The 15,439-nt window shown below is 45.6% G+C and overlaps 1 protein-coding gene across 1 annotated transcript in view; it reads right to left on the reverse strand.

The window, feature by feature from the left end:
- Nucleotides 1-15,439, reverse strand: part of sdc3 (syndecan 3) — a 41,139-nt gene that overhangs the window by 3,308 nt on the left and 22,392 nt on the right. Inside the window, exons 2-4 of the mRNA XM_036953139.2 lie at nt 4,201-4,294; nt 1,718-2,496; nt 898-1,102 (exon numbers count right to left, since the gene is read on the reverse strand). Of these exons, the coding sequence (XP_036809034.1) occupies nt 898-1,102; nt 1,718-2,496; nt 4,201-4,294 (1,078 nt within the window). The remainder of the gene's footprint in view (nt 1-897; nt 1,103-1,717; nt 2,497-4,200; nt 4,295-15,439) is intronic.

Consider the following 15,439-nt stretch of genomic DNA (forward strand, 5'->3'; position numbering starts at 1 on the left):
GTATCTACATAGTACACGCTATCATGTGTCATGACCGTACCTACATATTAAGATCCCGTGTCACTAACACACACAAATCATGTGTAGGCTACTGTTCCTACATACTACAACACACTAACAGCATGTGTCCAGCGCACAGACACACTAAGGACACAGTTAGCCTGCTTTGACTCCTGCTCTTTACCGATCACCACGAAGTCAGCGAAAACCACCGCCAGCAGGCAAGCAATCAGAATGGCTGGGGGAGACACAGACAGCCAATCAGAATAAAGACAAAAGCTACGCCCGTCAGAAGAATACGGAGAGAAAGAGAGAGATAGAGAGAAAGAGAGAGGAGTGAGAGAGACAAGTAGAGGGAAAAAGAGAGGAGTGAGATATACTAGTAGAGGGAAAGAGAGGGGAGTGAGAGAGACTAGTAGAGGGAAAGAGAGGGGAGTGAGAGAGACTAGTAGAGGGAAAGAGAGGGGAGTGAGAGAGACTAGTAGAGGGAAAGAGAGGGGAGTGAGAGAGACTAGTAGAGGGAAAGAGAGAGGAGTGAGATATACTAGTAGAGGGAAAGAGAGAGAAGGAGTGAGATATACTAGTAGAGGGAAAGAGAGGGGAGTGAGAGAGACTAGTAGAGGGAAAGAGAGGAGTGAGAGAGACAAGTAGAGAGAAAGAGAGAGAAGGAGTGAGATATACTAGTAGAGGGAAAGAGAGGGGAGTGAGAGAGACTAGTAGAGGGAAAGAGAGAGGAGTGAGAGAGACAAGTAGAGAGAAAGAGAGAGAAGGAGTGAGATATACTAGTAGAGGGAAAGAGAGAGAAGGAGTGAGATATACTAGTAGAGGGAAAGGTTTGCTATGGGTGGTTTTATTTTTCAGACAGACCGACAGACAGTGTTGTGTGTGTGTCCTCACCTATCAGAACCTCCTTCCTCTCCAAGATGTTCTTCTGAGGAAGTTGAGCGGCAGAACTTCCTGTGTTAATTGTGTTGCCAATCAGATCAGGTTCTGCCCCAGTCTCCATGCCAAGGCCACGACCAACAACCTCGTTGCCCTGGCGACGGTCCTCCTCCCGGATCTCAAAGTCTCCGCTGGGTCCATTAACGCCTAATTCATTATTCTGAGAGAGAGACAGAAAGAGGGACAGAGAGAGAGAGAGAAAGAGAGACAGAAAGAGGGACAGAGAGAGAGAGAGAGAGGGACAGAGAGAGAGAGAGAGAGAAAGAGGGACAGAGAGAGAGAGAGAGAGAGAGAAAGAGGGACAGAGAGAGAGAGAGAGAGAGAGAGAAAGAGGGACAGAGAGAGAGAGAGAGAGACAGAAAGAGGGACAGAGAGAGAGAGAGAGAGACAGAAAGAGGGACAGAGAGAGAGAGAGAGAGACAGAAAGAGGGACAGAGAGAGACAGAAAGAGGGACAGAGAGAGAGAGATAGAGAGCAAAATAAAAAGAAAGGGGGATTGAGAGAGAAAGACACACAATTACCATGTCAGTTCAGATAGATTGGTGATTGGGGAAAGGGGATACCTAGTCAGTTGTACAACTGAATGAGAACCCAAATAAACGTCACATTATCTCCAGAAGCTGTGGAGTGTTTCAGCCTATTTAGCTGGATGCTAATCATGTAATTAATCATTAACGATGCTACTAACGAGGAGCCTCGCTCTTAACGAGGACCACCTGTGTCTCTCCTCCACATGTGATGGATAAATACACACAGGATACACACAAACACACACCATTGTCGTAGAAGGCTGCTGTGGGCGTGTGCTCCTCTCTGTGGGTGCGGCTTTAATAGGCGTGGTCACCAGAACACTGGGCCTAAAGGGGGCGGAGCTAGACCTCTCAGTTAGGGCTGGGCCAATCGTAGTGGGTGGAGCTGTTGTCTTTGGGAGGGGTGTGGTCTCTGTATCTGTAGTGGTCACTTCTTCCTCTTCTTCTTCTTCTTCCGTGGTGGTCTCCATAGGCATACTGGTGGTGGGGTCTGGGGACAGGTAGACATCCTCGTCCTCTTCTTCTGTGGTGACCAGGTCCTGCACGCCACTAGAGGGTGCTACACTCTCCGCCAGAGGCGTCGCTGTGCTGGTGGTCGCCATGGGAACAGCCGCCGGGCCACGGGGTGAGATGGTGGTCTGGGCGGCTCTCGCTCTTTCACGTTCTCTTTCTCGTTCCCTCTCTATTTCCCGTTGCCTCTCTCTCTCTCTTTCTCTCTCCCTCTCCTTTTCTCTCTCCCTCTCTCTATCCCTCTCCCGCTCTCGTTCTCTCTCCCGCTCCATCTCCCTTACTCTCTCTCTTTCCCTCTCCCTCTCTCTCTCCCTCCCTCTCTCCCACTCTATCCCACTCTCCCCCTCTCCCTCAGTGGGTAGTGGGGTGGGGAGAGCGTCGGGGTTGGGATTGGGCTCGGCTGCAGGTGGGGCTGAGGGGGCGGGGCCAGTAGCCTGGGTGGTGGAAAGGGGAAGGGGCTCCTCAGTGCTGAAAGACACACCCACCGCTGTAGGGTTGACCTTCATCTCTGGAACTATGGAGAGAAAGAAAGAGGGAAGTAGATTAACTGTTAAAGGGATTAACTGTTAAACTAGTTATGAACAAAACAAATTATTAGAGTGAGAGGAAATGAGAGAGATAGAATGGCTAAACACAGTCATAGAAGCTCATCTGAAACAGAAATAGAATGGCTAAACACAGTCACAGAAGCTAATCTGAAACAGAAATAGAATGGCTAAATACAGTCATAGAAGCTAATCTGAAACAGAAATAGAATGGCTAAATACAGTCATAGAAGCTAATCTGAAACATAATGGCTAAATACAGTCATAGAAGCTAATCTGAAACAGAAATAGAATGGCTAAATACAGTCATGGAAGCTAATCTGAAACAGAAATAGAATGGCTAAATACAGTCATAGAAGCTAATCTGAAACAAACAAAGGCCTCTTACAAATAAGCGTTATGGAGGTAATTCCACACACACACACACACACACACACACACACACACACACACACACAAACCAAACATGGGAACTAGACACAGAAAACACATACTCAAACTAAAACACACACAATGGCCTGTCTGCATGAGATCATCTGATCTGCTGTCTGTAATCAGATTACTGTAAATAAGATCACTTAGTCTGGGTGGAGATCTGGCTACTGGGAGGGTGTGTGCCCAGTTCCTGTGTTTCGTTAATGCAAGGCCGTGTATGTGTGTGTTTATGCGTGTGTATGTGTGTGTGTTTATGTGTGTGTATGTGTGTGTGTTTATGCATGTGTATGTGTGTGTTTATGTGTGTGTATGTGTGTGTGTTTATGCGTGTGTATGTGTGTGTTTATGCGTGTGTATGTGTGTGTGTTTATGTGTTTGTTTGTGTGTGTGTGTATGTGTGTGTGTTTATGTGTGTGTATGTGTGTGTGTTTATGTGTGTGTATGTGTGTGTGTTTATGTGTGTGTATGTGTGTGTGTGTGTGTGTGTCTATGTGTGTGTATGTGTGTGTGTCTATGTGTGTGTTTATGCGTGTGTATGTGTGTGTTTATGCGTGTGTATGTGTGTGTGTATGCGTGTGTATGTGTGTGTGTGTATGTGTGTTTATGCGTGTGTATGTGTGTGTATGTGTGTATGTGTATGTGTGTTTATGCGTGTGTATGTGTGTGTGTATGTGTGTGTGTATGTGTGTGTGTATGTGTGTGTTTATGCGTGTGTTTATGCGTGTGTTTATGCGTGTGTATGTGTGTGTTTATGCGTGTGTATGTGTGTGTTTATGCGTGTGTATGTGTGTGTGTATGTGTGTGTTTATGCGTGTGTATGTGTGTGTATATGCGTGTGTATGTGTGTGTGTATGTGTGTGTTTATGCGTGTGTATGTGTGTGTGTATTTATGCGTGTGTATGTGTGTGTATGTGCGTATTCGTGTGTTTATGCGTGTGTATGTATGTGTGTGTTTATGCGTGTGTAGTCCCTGTGTTTAATTTGACCTCAGATTTGGGGTTGGGAGTCAGAGCTGCAGATTTAAACACAGCAGCTGTCACCTCTTAAACCAACAGGCTGCAGAGAATTCCCACACACACAATCTAACATAGGCCCACTACACGTTCAAACATGCCTATGTTAGATTGTGTGCGTGTGTGTGTGTACATAGGCCCCCTACATGTTCAAACATGCCTATGTACACACACAAACACACACACACACACACACACACAAGCACATACACACAACAAACTCACAGCCAGATCCAGAGCCTGAGAAGAGGTCTTCATCATCATAGAACTCATCTCCAGAAGAATCTTCTAGATCTATAGACGGAACCCAGGTCTGACCCTGGAGAGAGAAAGAAAAGACAGAGGTTATTCTTCTCTCTGTTTGTTTGTTTTGTCCATTTCATCCATCATAGAAAACTTAGTTAGATGAGACTACTTTCAGAATGATAAAGCCAAAGAGATGAGAGAGGAACTATCCATTAGGGAAAAAGAAGAAGAGACAGAGACTAGAAAATAGAAGAGAGAGATGGACCATTATCTTCCATTAACAGGAGAGAGAAGACAAGGCATCTGTTTCTCTCTCTCACACGAGAGACTGTCAGACTGTTCTATTGAGTTGTATAACTGACCACTATTGAGTTGAGTATAAGTACTATTGTAGAGTCTGAACCAAAGCTGAAAGTTTGGCAGGCCAAAGTTGTTTTTAGTTCTATAATGGCTTAGAGATGAGAAGAGCTGTTTGTTGGTAATCTCAATAAGTGGATGTTGGATACATAACCATGTCTGTCATATTTTTATACAGCCCAGAAACACTGTTTCACCTGAGAGTTACATACAGTCAGAAAAATAGCAAACGATGAGAGTCATTTAATTATCAGCATAAAACCAAAACACACCACAACCATAGTACACAAACACCATAGTACACCACAACCATACTGCACCACAACCATACTGCACCACAACCATACTGCACCACAACCATAGTACACAAACACCATAGTACACCACAACCATACTACACCACAACCATACTGCACCACAACCATACTGCACCACAACCATACTGCACCACAACCATAGTACACAAACACCATACTGCACCACAACCATACTACACAAACACCATACTGCACCACAACCATACTACACAAACACCATACTGCACCACAACCATAGTACACAAACACCATAGTACACAAACACCATACTGCACCACAACCATACTGCACCACAACCATAGTACACAAACACCATACTGCACCACAACCATACTGCACCACAACCATAGTACACAAACACCATACTGCACCACAACCATAGTACACAAACACCATACTGCACCACAACCATACTGCACCACAACCATACTGCACCAACACCATACTGCACCACAACCATAGTACACAAACACCATACTGCACCACAACCATACTGCACCACAACCATACTGCACCACAACCATACTGCACCACAACCATAGTACACAAACACCATACTGCACCACAACCATAGTACACAAACACAATACTGCACCACAACCATACTGCACCACAACCATACTGCACCACAACCATAGTACACAAACACCATACTGCACCACAACCATACTGCACCACAACCATACTGCACCACAACCATACTGCACCACAACCATAGTACACAAACACCATACTGCACCACAACCATAGTACACAAACACCATACTGCACCACAACCATACTGCACCACAACCATACTGCACCACAACCATACTGCACCACAACCATAGTACACAAACACCATACTGCACCACAACCATAGTACACAAACACCATACTGCACCACAACCATACTGCACCACAACCATACTGCACCACAACCATACTGCACCACAACCATACTGCACCACAACCATAGTACACCACAACCATAGTACACCACAACCATAGTACACCACAACCATAGTACACCACAACCATACTGCACCACAACCATACTGCACCACAACCATACTGCACCACAACCATAGTACACAAACACCATACTGCACCACAACCATAGTACACCACAACCATACTGCACTACAACCATAGTACACCACAACCATACTGCACCACAACCATACTGCACCACAACCATACTACACCACAACCATACTACACCACAACCATACTGCACCACAACCACACTGCACCACAACCATACTGCACCACAACCACACTGCACCACAACCATACTGCACCACAACCATACTGCACCACAACCATACTACACCAAAACCATACTGCACCAAAACCATACTGCACCACAACCATACTGCACCACAACCATAGTACACCACAACCATACTGCACCACAACCATAGTACACAAACACCATACTGCACCACAACCATAGTACACCACAACCATACTGCACCACAACCATACTGCACCACAACCATACTGCACCACAACCATACTACACCACAACCATACTGCACCACAACCATAGGACACCACAACCATACTGCACCACAACCATAGTACACCACAACCATACTGCACCACAACCATAGTACACAAACACCATACTGCACCACAACCATAGTACACAAACACCATACTGCACCACAACCATACTGCACCACAACCATACTGCACCACAACCATACTACACCACAACCATACTGCACCACAACCATAGTACACCACAACCATAGTACACCACAACCATACTGCACCACAACCATACTACACCACAACCATACTACACCACAACCATACTGCACCACAACCATAGTACACAAACACCATACTGCACCACAACCATACTGCACCACAACCATACTGCACCACAACCATAGTACACCACAACCATACTACACCACAACCATAGTACACAAACACCATACTGCACCACAACCATACTGCACCACAACCATACTGCACCACAACCATACTACACCACAACCATACTGCACCACAACCATAGTACACCACAACCATACTGCACCACAACCATAGTACACCACAACCATACTGCACCACAACCATAGTACACAAACACCATACTGCACCACAACCATAGTACACAAACACCATACTGCACCACAACCATACTGCACCACAACCATACTGCACCACAACCATACTACACCACAACCATACTGCACCACAACCATAGTACACCACAACCATACTGCACCACAACCATACTACACCACAACCATACTACACCACAACCATACTGCACCACAACCATAGTACACAAACACCATACTGCACCACAACCATACTGCACCACAACCATACTGCACCACAACCATAGTACACCACAACCATACTACACCACAACCATAGTACACCACAACCATAGTACACCACAACCATAGTACACCACAACCATACTGCACCACAACCATAGTACACAAACACCATACTGCACCACAACCATACTGCACCACAACCATACTGCACCACAACCATAGTACACCACAACCATAGTACACCACAACCATACTACACCACAACCATACTACACCACAACCATACTACACCACAACCATACTACACCACAACCATAGTACACCACAACCATAGTACACCACAACCATAGTACACCACAACCATAGTACACCACAACCATACTACACCACAACCATACTGCACCACAACCATAGTACACAAACACCATACTGCACCACAACCATAGTACACCACAACCATAGTACACCACAACCATACTACACCACAACCATACTGCACCACAACCATACTACATCACAACCATACTACACCACAACCATACTACACCACAACCATAGTACACCACAACCATAGTACATCACAACCATACTACACCACAACCATACTACACCACAACCATACTACACCACAACCATAGTACACCACAACCATACTACACCACAACCATACTGCACCACAACCATAGTACACAAACACCATACTGCACCACAACCATACTGCACCACAACCATACTGCACCACAACCATACTACACCACAACCATACTGCACCACAACCATAGTACACCACAACCATAGTACACCACAACCATAGTACACCACAACCATACTGCACCACAACCATACTACACCACAACCATACTGCACCACAACCATAGTACACAAACACCATACTGCACCACAACCATACTGCACCACAACCATACTGCACCACAACCATAGTACACCACAACCATACTACACCACAACCATAGTACACCACAACCATAGTACATCACAACCATACTGCACCACAACCATACTACACCACAACCATAGTACACCACAACCATACTACACCACAACCATACTACACCACAACCATACTGCACCACAACCATAGTACACAAACACCATACTGCACCACAGCCATACTGCACCACAACCATACTGCACCACAACCATACTACACCACAACCATACTGCACCACAACCATAGTACACCACAACCATAGTACACCACAACCATACTGCACCACAACCATAGTACACAAACACCATACTGCACCACAACCATACTGCACCACAACCATACTGCACCACAACCATACTGCACCACAACCATAGTACACCACAACCATAGTACACCACAACCATACTACACCACAACCATACTGCACCACAACCATACTACACCACAACCATACTACACCACAACCATACTGCACCACAACCATACTACATCACAACCATACTACACCACAACCATACTACACCACAACCATAGTACACCACAACCATAGTACACCACAACCATAGTACACCACAACCATAGTACACCACAACCATACTACACCACAACCATACTGCACCACAACCATACTGCACCACAACCATAGTACACAAACACCATACTGCACCACAACCATACTGCACCACAACCATACTACACCACAACCATACTACACCACAACCATACTGCACCACAACCATAGTACACCACAACCATAGTACACCACAACCATACTACACCACAACCATACTACACCACAACCATTCTACACCACAACCATAGTACACCACAACCATAGTACACCACAACCATACTACACCACAACCATACTACACCACAACCATACTGCACCACAACCATAGTACACAAACACCATACTGCACCACAACCATACTACACCACAACCATACTGCACCACAACCATACTGCACCACAACCATACTACATCACAACCATACTACACCACAACCATACTACACCACAACCATAGTACACCACAACCATAGTACATCACAACCATACTACACCACAACCATACTACACCACAACCATAGTACACCACAACCATAGTACACCACAACCATAGTACACCACAACCATACTACACCACAACCATACTGCACCACAACCATAGTACACAAACACCATACTGCACCACAACCATACTGCACCACAACCATACTACACCACAACCATACTACATCACAACCATACTGCACCACAACCATACTACACCACAACCATACTACACCACAACCATACTACACCACAACCATACTGCACCACAACCATAGTACACAAACACCATACTGCACCACAACCATACTGCACCACAACCATACTGCACCACAACCATACTGCACCACAACCATACTGCACCACAACCATACTGCACCACAACCATAGTACACCACAACCATACTACACCACAACCATACTACACCACAACCATACTGCACCACAACCATACTGCACCACAACCATACTGCACCACAACCATACTACACCACAACCATACTGCACCACAACCATACTGCACCACAACCATACTGCACCACAACCATACTGCACCACAACCATACTGCACCACAACCATACTACACCACAACCATAGTACACCACAACCATACTGCACCACAACCATACTGCACCACAACCATACTGCACCACAACCATACTGCACCACAACCATACTGCACCACAACCATAGTACACCACAACCATAGTACACCACAACCATACTGCACCACAACCACCATACTACACCACAACCATAGTACACCACAACCATACTGCACCACAACCATACTGCACCACAACCATAGTACACCACAACCATACTGCACCACAACCATAGTACACCACAACCATAGTACACCACAACCATAGTACACCACAACCATACTGCACCACAACCATAGTACACCACAACCATACTGCACCACAACCATAGTACACCACAACCATACTACACCACAACCATACTGCACCACAACCATACTGCACCACAACCATAGTACACCACAACCATAGTACACCACAACCATAGTACACCACAACCATACTGCACCACAACCATACTGCACCACAACCATACTGCACCACAACCATAGTACACCACAACCATACTGCACCACAACCATACTGCACCACAACCATAGTACACCACAACCATAGTACACCACAACCATAGTACACCACAACCATACTGCACCACAACCATAGTACACCACAACCATACTGCACCACAACCATAGTACACCACAACCATACTACACCACAACCATACTGCACCACAACCATACTGCACCACAACCATAGTACACCACAACCATAGTACACCACAACCATAGTACACCACAACCATACTGCACCACAACCATACTGCACCACAACCATACTGCACCACAACCATAGTACACCACAACCATACTGCACCACAACCATACTGCACCACAACCATAGTACACCACAACCATACTGCACCACAACCATAGTACACCACAACCATAGTAAACCACAACCATACTGCACCACAACCATACTACACCACAACCATACTGCACCACAACCATACTGCACCACAACCATAGTACACCACAACCATAGTACACCACAACCATAGTACACCACAACCATACTGCACCACAACCATAGTACACCACAACCATAGTACACCACAACCATAGTACACCACAACCATAGTACACCACAACCATAGTACACCACAACCATACTGCACCACAACCATACTGCACCACAACCATAGTACACCACAACCATAGTACACCACAACCATAGTACACCACAACCATACTGCACCACAACCATAGTACACCACAACCATACTACACCACAACCATACTGCACCACAACCATACTGCACCACAACCATAGTACACCACAACCATAGTACACCACAACCATAGTACACCACAACCATACTGCACCACAACCATACTGCACCACAACCATACTGCACCACAACCATAGTACACCACAACCATACTGCACCACAACCATAGTACACCACAATAATCCAGGTAGGTAACATTAGATCGTAGGTAACATGTGGTCGTGTTGTGATGACCTAGCCACCCCAAGCTCAGGTCAAGAGAAAGGTGACAGGGTTAGGGTGAGCTCCCGGCCTGAATGTCCTCACCTCCACCCTCTCTGACCTTCCCCAAAACGGTTAAGTCGTTTACTGCTGAGGACAAGCCACTTCATACGGCTATGGGGAATAGGGACGTTACATATGGGGTGACTTGGAAAGATGTGGGGTGGTTTATGGTAGGTATGATAGGTTCAGGGTAGATACTCTAGATTTTATTTGGATAATTACTGTAGTACTATCAGCTAGCTTCCTACTGTTCATTATAAACTGTTGTGTATGGTCATCATATCTTAAAGTCAACTTCTGGCAGGCAGGAAGAAACAGACAGACACACAGACACACACAGACAGACAGACAGTGCCAGTTAGCTAGTGTAATCCCACTGCTCTCTCTGCCTCCAGGAAACACAAAGGAAACCTGATGCCACTGAAAGCCAATTAAACCATCATGCAATGTAGAAACTAGAAACCTGACCTCAGTGTGGCTCTACTTGCTTCACTGTGGACGGTACTAGAACCACAATTCAAATGGAATGCTATTCACTTTATAATGCACTCTTTCTGGCACCCTATCCCTGTATAGTGTCCAGCTTTTGGTCAGAAGTAGTGCTTTCTCCTCTTATAGTGCACTACTTTTGATGCGCTGTGCTTTAGTTATAGTGGTAGTGCACTACAGGGAATAGATTTTCTCTGAGTGATTAGTGCTTTTTGAGGTCAGTTTGGATTATTAAAAAATAATCATGTTTTTCTATTTACTTTTTGATACTTTTTAAAAACATTGAATGCATTATGAAATAATTACTTTAAAGTGATTTGAGCTTTTGAATGGAAATTCCAAAGCCAAAAATAGTGAACAGGCAAATGCCAAAATATTAAAAACATTCCATTGTAACTGTCAGGTCCACATTGGGTAAACATCAATAGAAAAATCGGAAATTACTATGAAAAATGACATTTTTCAGGTTTGTATATGTATTTCTTCGTTTTTAAAGTCATTATCTCATCTCTGATCAGGCAGTAGCATCCAGCCAGCTAGACAACCATCTACCGTTATCTCTGATCAGGCAGTAGCATCCAGCCAGCTAGACCACCATCTACCGTTATCTCTGATCAGGCAGTAGCATACAGCCAGCTAGACCACCATCTACCGTTATCTCTGATCAGGCAGTAGCATCCAGCCAGCTAGACAATCATCTACCGTTATCTCCGATCAGGCAGTAGCATACAGCCAGCTAGACCACCATCTACCGTTATCTCCGATCAGGCAGTAGCATACAGCCAGCTAGACCACCATCTACCGTTATCTCTGATCAGGCAGTAGCATACAGCCAGCTAGACCACCATCTACCGTTATCTCCGATCAGGCAGTAGCATCCAGCCAGCTAGTCCACCATCTACCGTTATCTCTGATCAGGCAGTAGCATCCAGCCAGCTAGACCACCATCTACCGTTATCTCTGATCAGGCAGTAGCATCCAGCCAGCTAGACCACCATCTACCGTTATCTCTGATCAGGCAGTAGCATACAGCCAGCTAGACCACCATCTACCGTTATCTCCGATCAGGCAGTAGCATCCAGCCAGCAAGTCCACCATCTACCGTTATCTCTGATCAGGCAGTAGCATCCAGCCAGCTAGACCACCATCTACCGTTATCTCCGATCAGGCAGTAGCATACAACCAGCTAGACAACCATCTACCGTTATCTCCGATCAGGCAGTAGCATCCAGCCAGCTAGTCCACCATCTACCGTTATCTCTGATCAGGCAGTAGCATACAGCCAGCTAGACCACCATCTACCGTTATCTCTGATCAGGCAGTAGCATACAGCCAGCTAGACCACCATCTACCGTTATCTCTGATCAGGCAGTAGCATTCAGCCAGCTAGACCACCATCTACCGTTATCTCTGATCAGGCAGTAGCATACAGCCAGCTAGACAACCATCTACCATTATCTCTGATCAGGCAGTAGCATCCAGCCAGCTAGACCACCATCTACCGTTATCTCTGATCAGGCAGTAGCATACAGCCAGCTAGATCACCATCTACCGTTATCTCTGATCAGGCAGTAGCATCCAGCCAGCTAGACAACCATCTACCGTTATCTCTGATCAGGCAGTAGCATCCAGCCAGCTAGACAACCATCTACCGTTATCTCTGATCAGGCAGTAGCATACAACCAGCTAGACAACCATCTACCGTTATCTCTGATCAGGCAGTAGCATCCAGCCAGCTAGACCACCATCTACCGTTATCTCTGATCAGGCAGTAGCATCCAGCCAGCTAGACAACCATCTACCGTTATCTCTGATCAGGCAGTAGCATCCATCCAGCTAGACAACCATCTACCGTTATCTCTGATCAGGCAGTAGCATCCAGCCAGCTAGACAACCATCTACCGTTATCTCTGATCAGGCAGTAGCATACAACCAGCTAGACAACCATCTACCGTTATCTCTGATCAGGCAGTAGCATCCAGCCAGCTAGACAACCATCTACCGTTATATCTGATCAGGCAGTAGCATACAGCCAGCTAGACAACCATCTACTGTTATCTCTGATCAGGCAGTAGCATGCAGCCAGCTAGACCACCATCTACCGTTATCTCTGATCAGGCAGTAGCATCCAGCCAGCTAGACCACCATCTACCGTTATCTCTGATCAGGCAGTAGCATCCAGCCAGCTAGACAACCATCTACCGTTATCTCTGATCAGGCAGTAGCATCCAGCCAGCTAGACAACCATCTACCGTTATCTCTGATCAGGCAGTAGCATACAACCAGCTAGACAACCATCTACCGTTATCTCTGATCAGGCAGTAGCATCCAGCCAGCTAGACAACCATCTACTGTTATATCTGATCAGGCAGTAGCATCCAGCCAGCTAGACAACCATCTACCGTTATCTCTGTGCTCCCCACACTAACTGTACAGTCTTTGAGTCATCATACTTAGTTAGGCTAGTAGCTGCCTAAGTATGCTGCAGAGCTGTCTGAAAATAATTGTACTAGTTCTTCAAAGTACATAAGGTATATATTCAAGACTGCTTATTACTACAACTATCAATCGGGCAGAGCTACCTCACGAACGGTCACTAACCCTCTTGTCTGTACATTCCTCTCTTATGCGGTCTGTGTGTAGACCATCCGTCTCTGTCCAAGCCAGGGAGAACAGGTGCAATGGATTATGGTCATTGTAGTTAATAACCACGTTTCTACGCTGAACTAGTTTGAATATTTGCCTAATGAAAACTCCCAGCGTCCCACATACAGTAGTTCTTTATTTAATTTCTCTAGAGAAATGGCGCGCTGAGCTCACAAAAGAAGAACTAAAATGAACTGACGTTGGTCAATTAGTTGTTTAATAACTCAACACTACCTCTGAGATAGAACTATAAGATATCGAAAGATATAGGTCCAAATGAAAGTTCTTTACACATGGGAGAATTACTAAATGTTGTTTTGATTCTCTGAGCAGGTCTGTAGAGAAACAACATTCACATGGGAGTCTGAAAGTTTGAAAGTAGGCAGTCTGAAAGTAGACTGAACCTTTCTTTTATTGCAGGGCTACTGTTACTAGCAAACCCAACGATCAGTCAGCACTGAAAAGTGCTGAAAAGACATCTCAAACCGTTCATGGCAGCAGTGTGTGTGTGTGTGTGTGTGTGTGTGTGTCTATAGCAAGGATCTGTTTTACAATGAGGCCCGTTGCTAGGAGCAACCTCTGCCTTTCACAGAAATTCACATCTCCCACAGTGAGGCAACCACACACACAACCTTAAATGAACACACACGCAAACACAACTTATACGTACACACATGACTGTAACTAAATAGGCAGGAGTTACGTAACACCAAATAAACAACCCAAAAACAAGTTAAAAACAGACTGTTTCTCTCCTCCAGCTCTCTCGCCCTTCATCGGTCTCCCTTTATCTTTCCTTTCATCTGTTTTTCTCCCTTATCTATCCCTCCTTCTCCCTTTATCTCCCTCTCCCACACCCTCTCTCCCAATCCTTCTCTGATTGTTGTTGGAGCTGTGTCAACAACCCCCTCCTTCCTCTCTTCTCATCCTCCTATCTTACCCCTCCTCCTCCTCGGGCTAGCTGTGAGACTGTCCCTTGAAGAAGCCTCTCACATACCACCCCTGATTA

Source organism: Oncorhynchus mykiss, chromosome 18, assembly GCF_057628025.1.
Source record: "Oncorhynchus mykiss isolate SJ-2025 chromosome 18, ASM5762802v1, whole genome shotgun sequence".
In the NCBI taxonomy this organism is placed as follows: domain Eukaryota; kingdom Metazoa; phylum Chordata; class Actinopteri; order Salmoniformes; family Salmonidae; genus Oncorhynchus; species Oncorhynchus mykiss.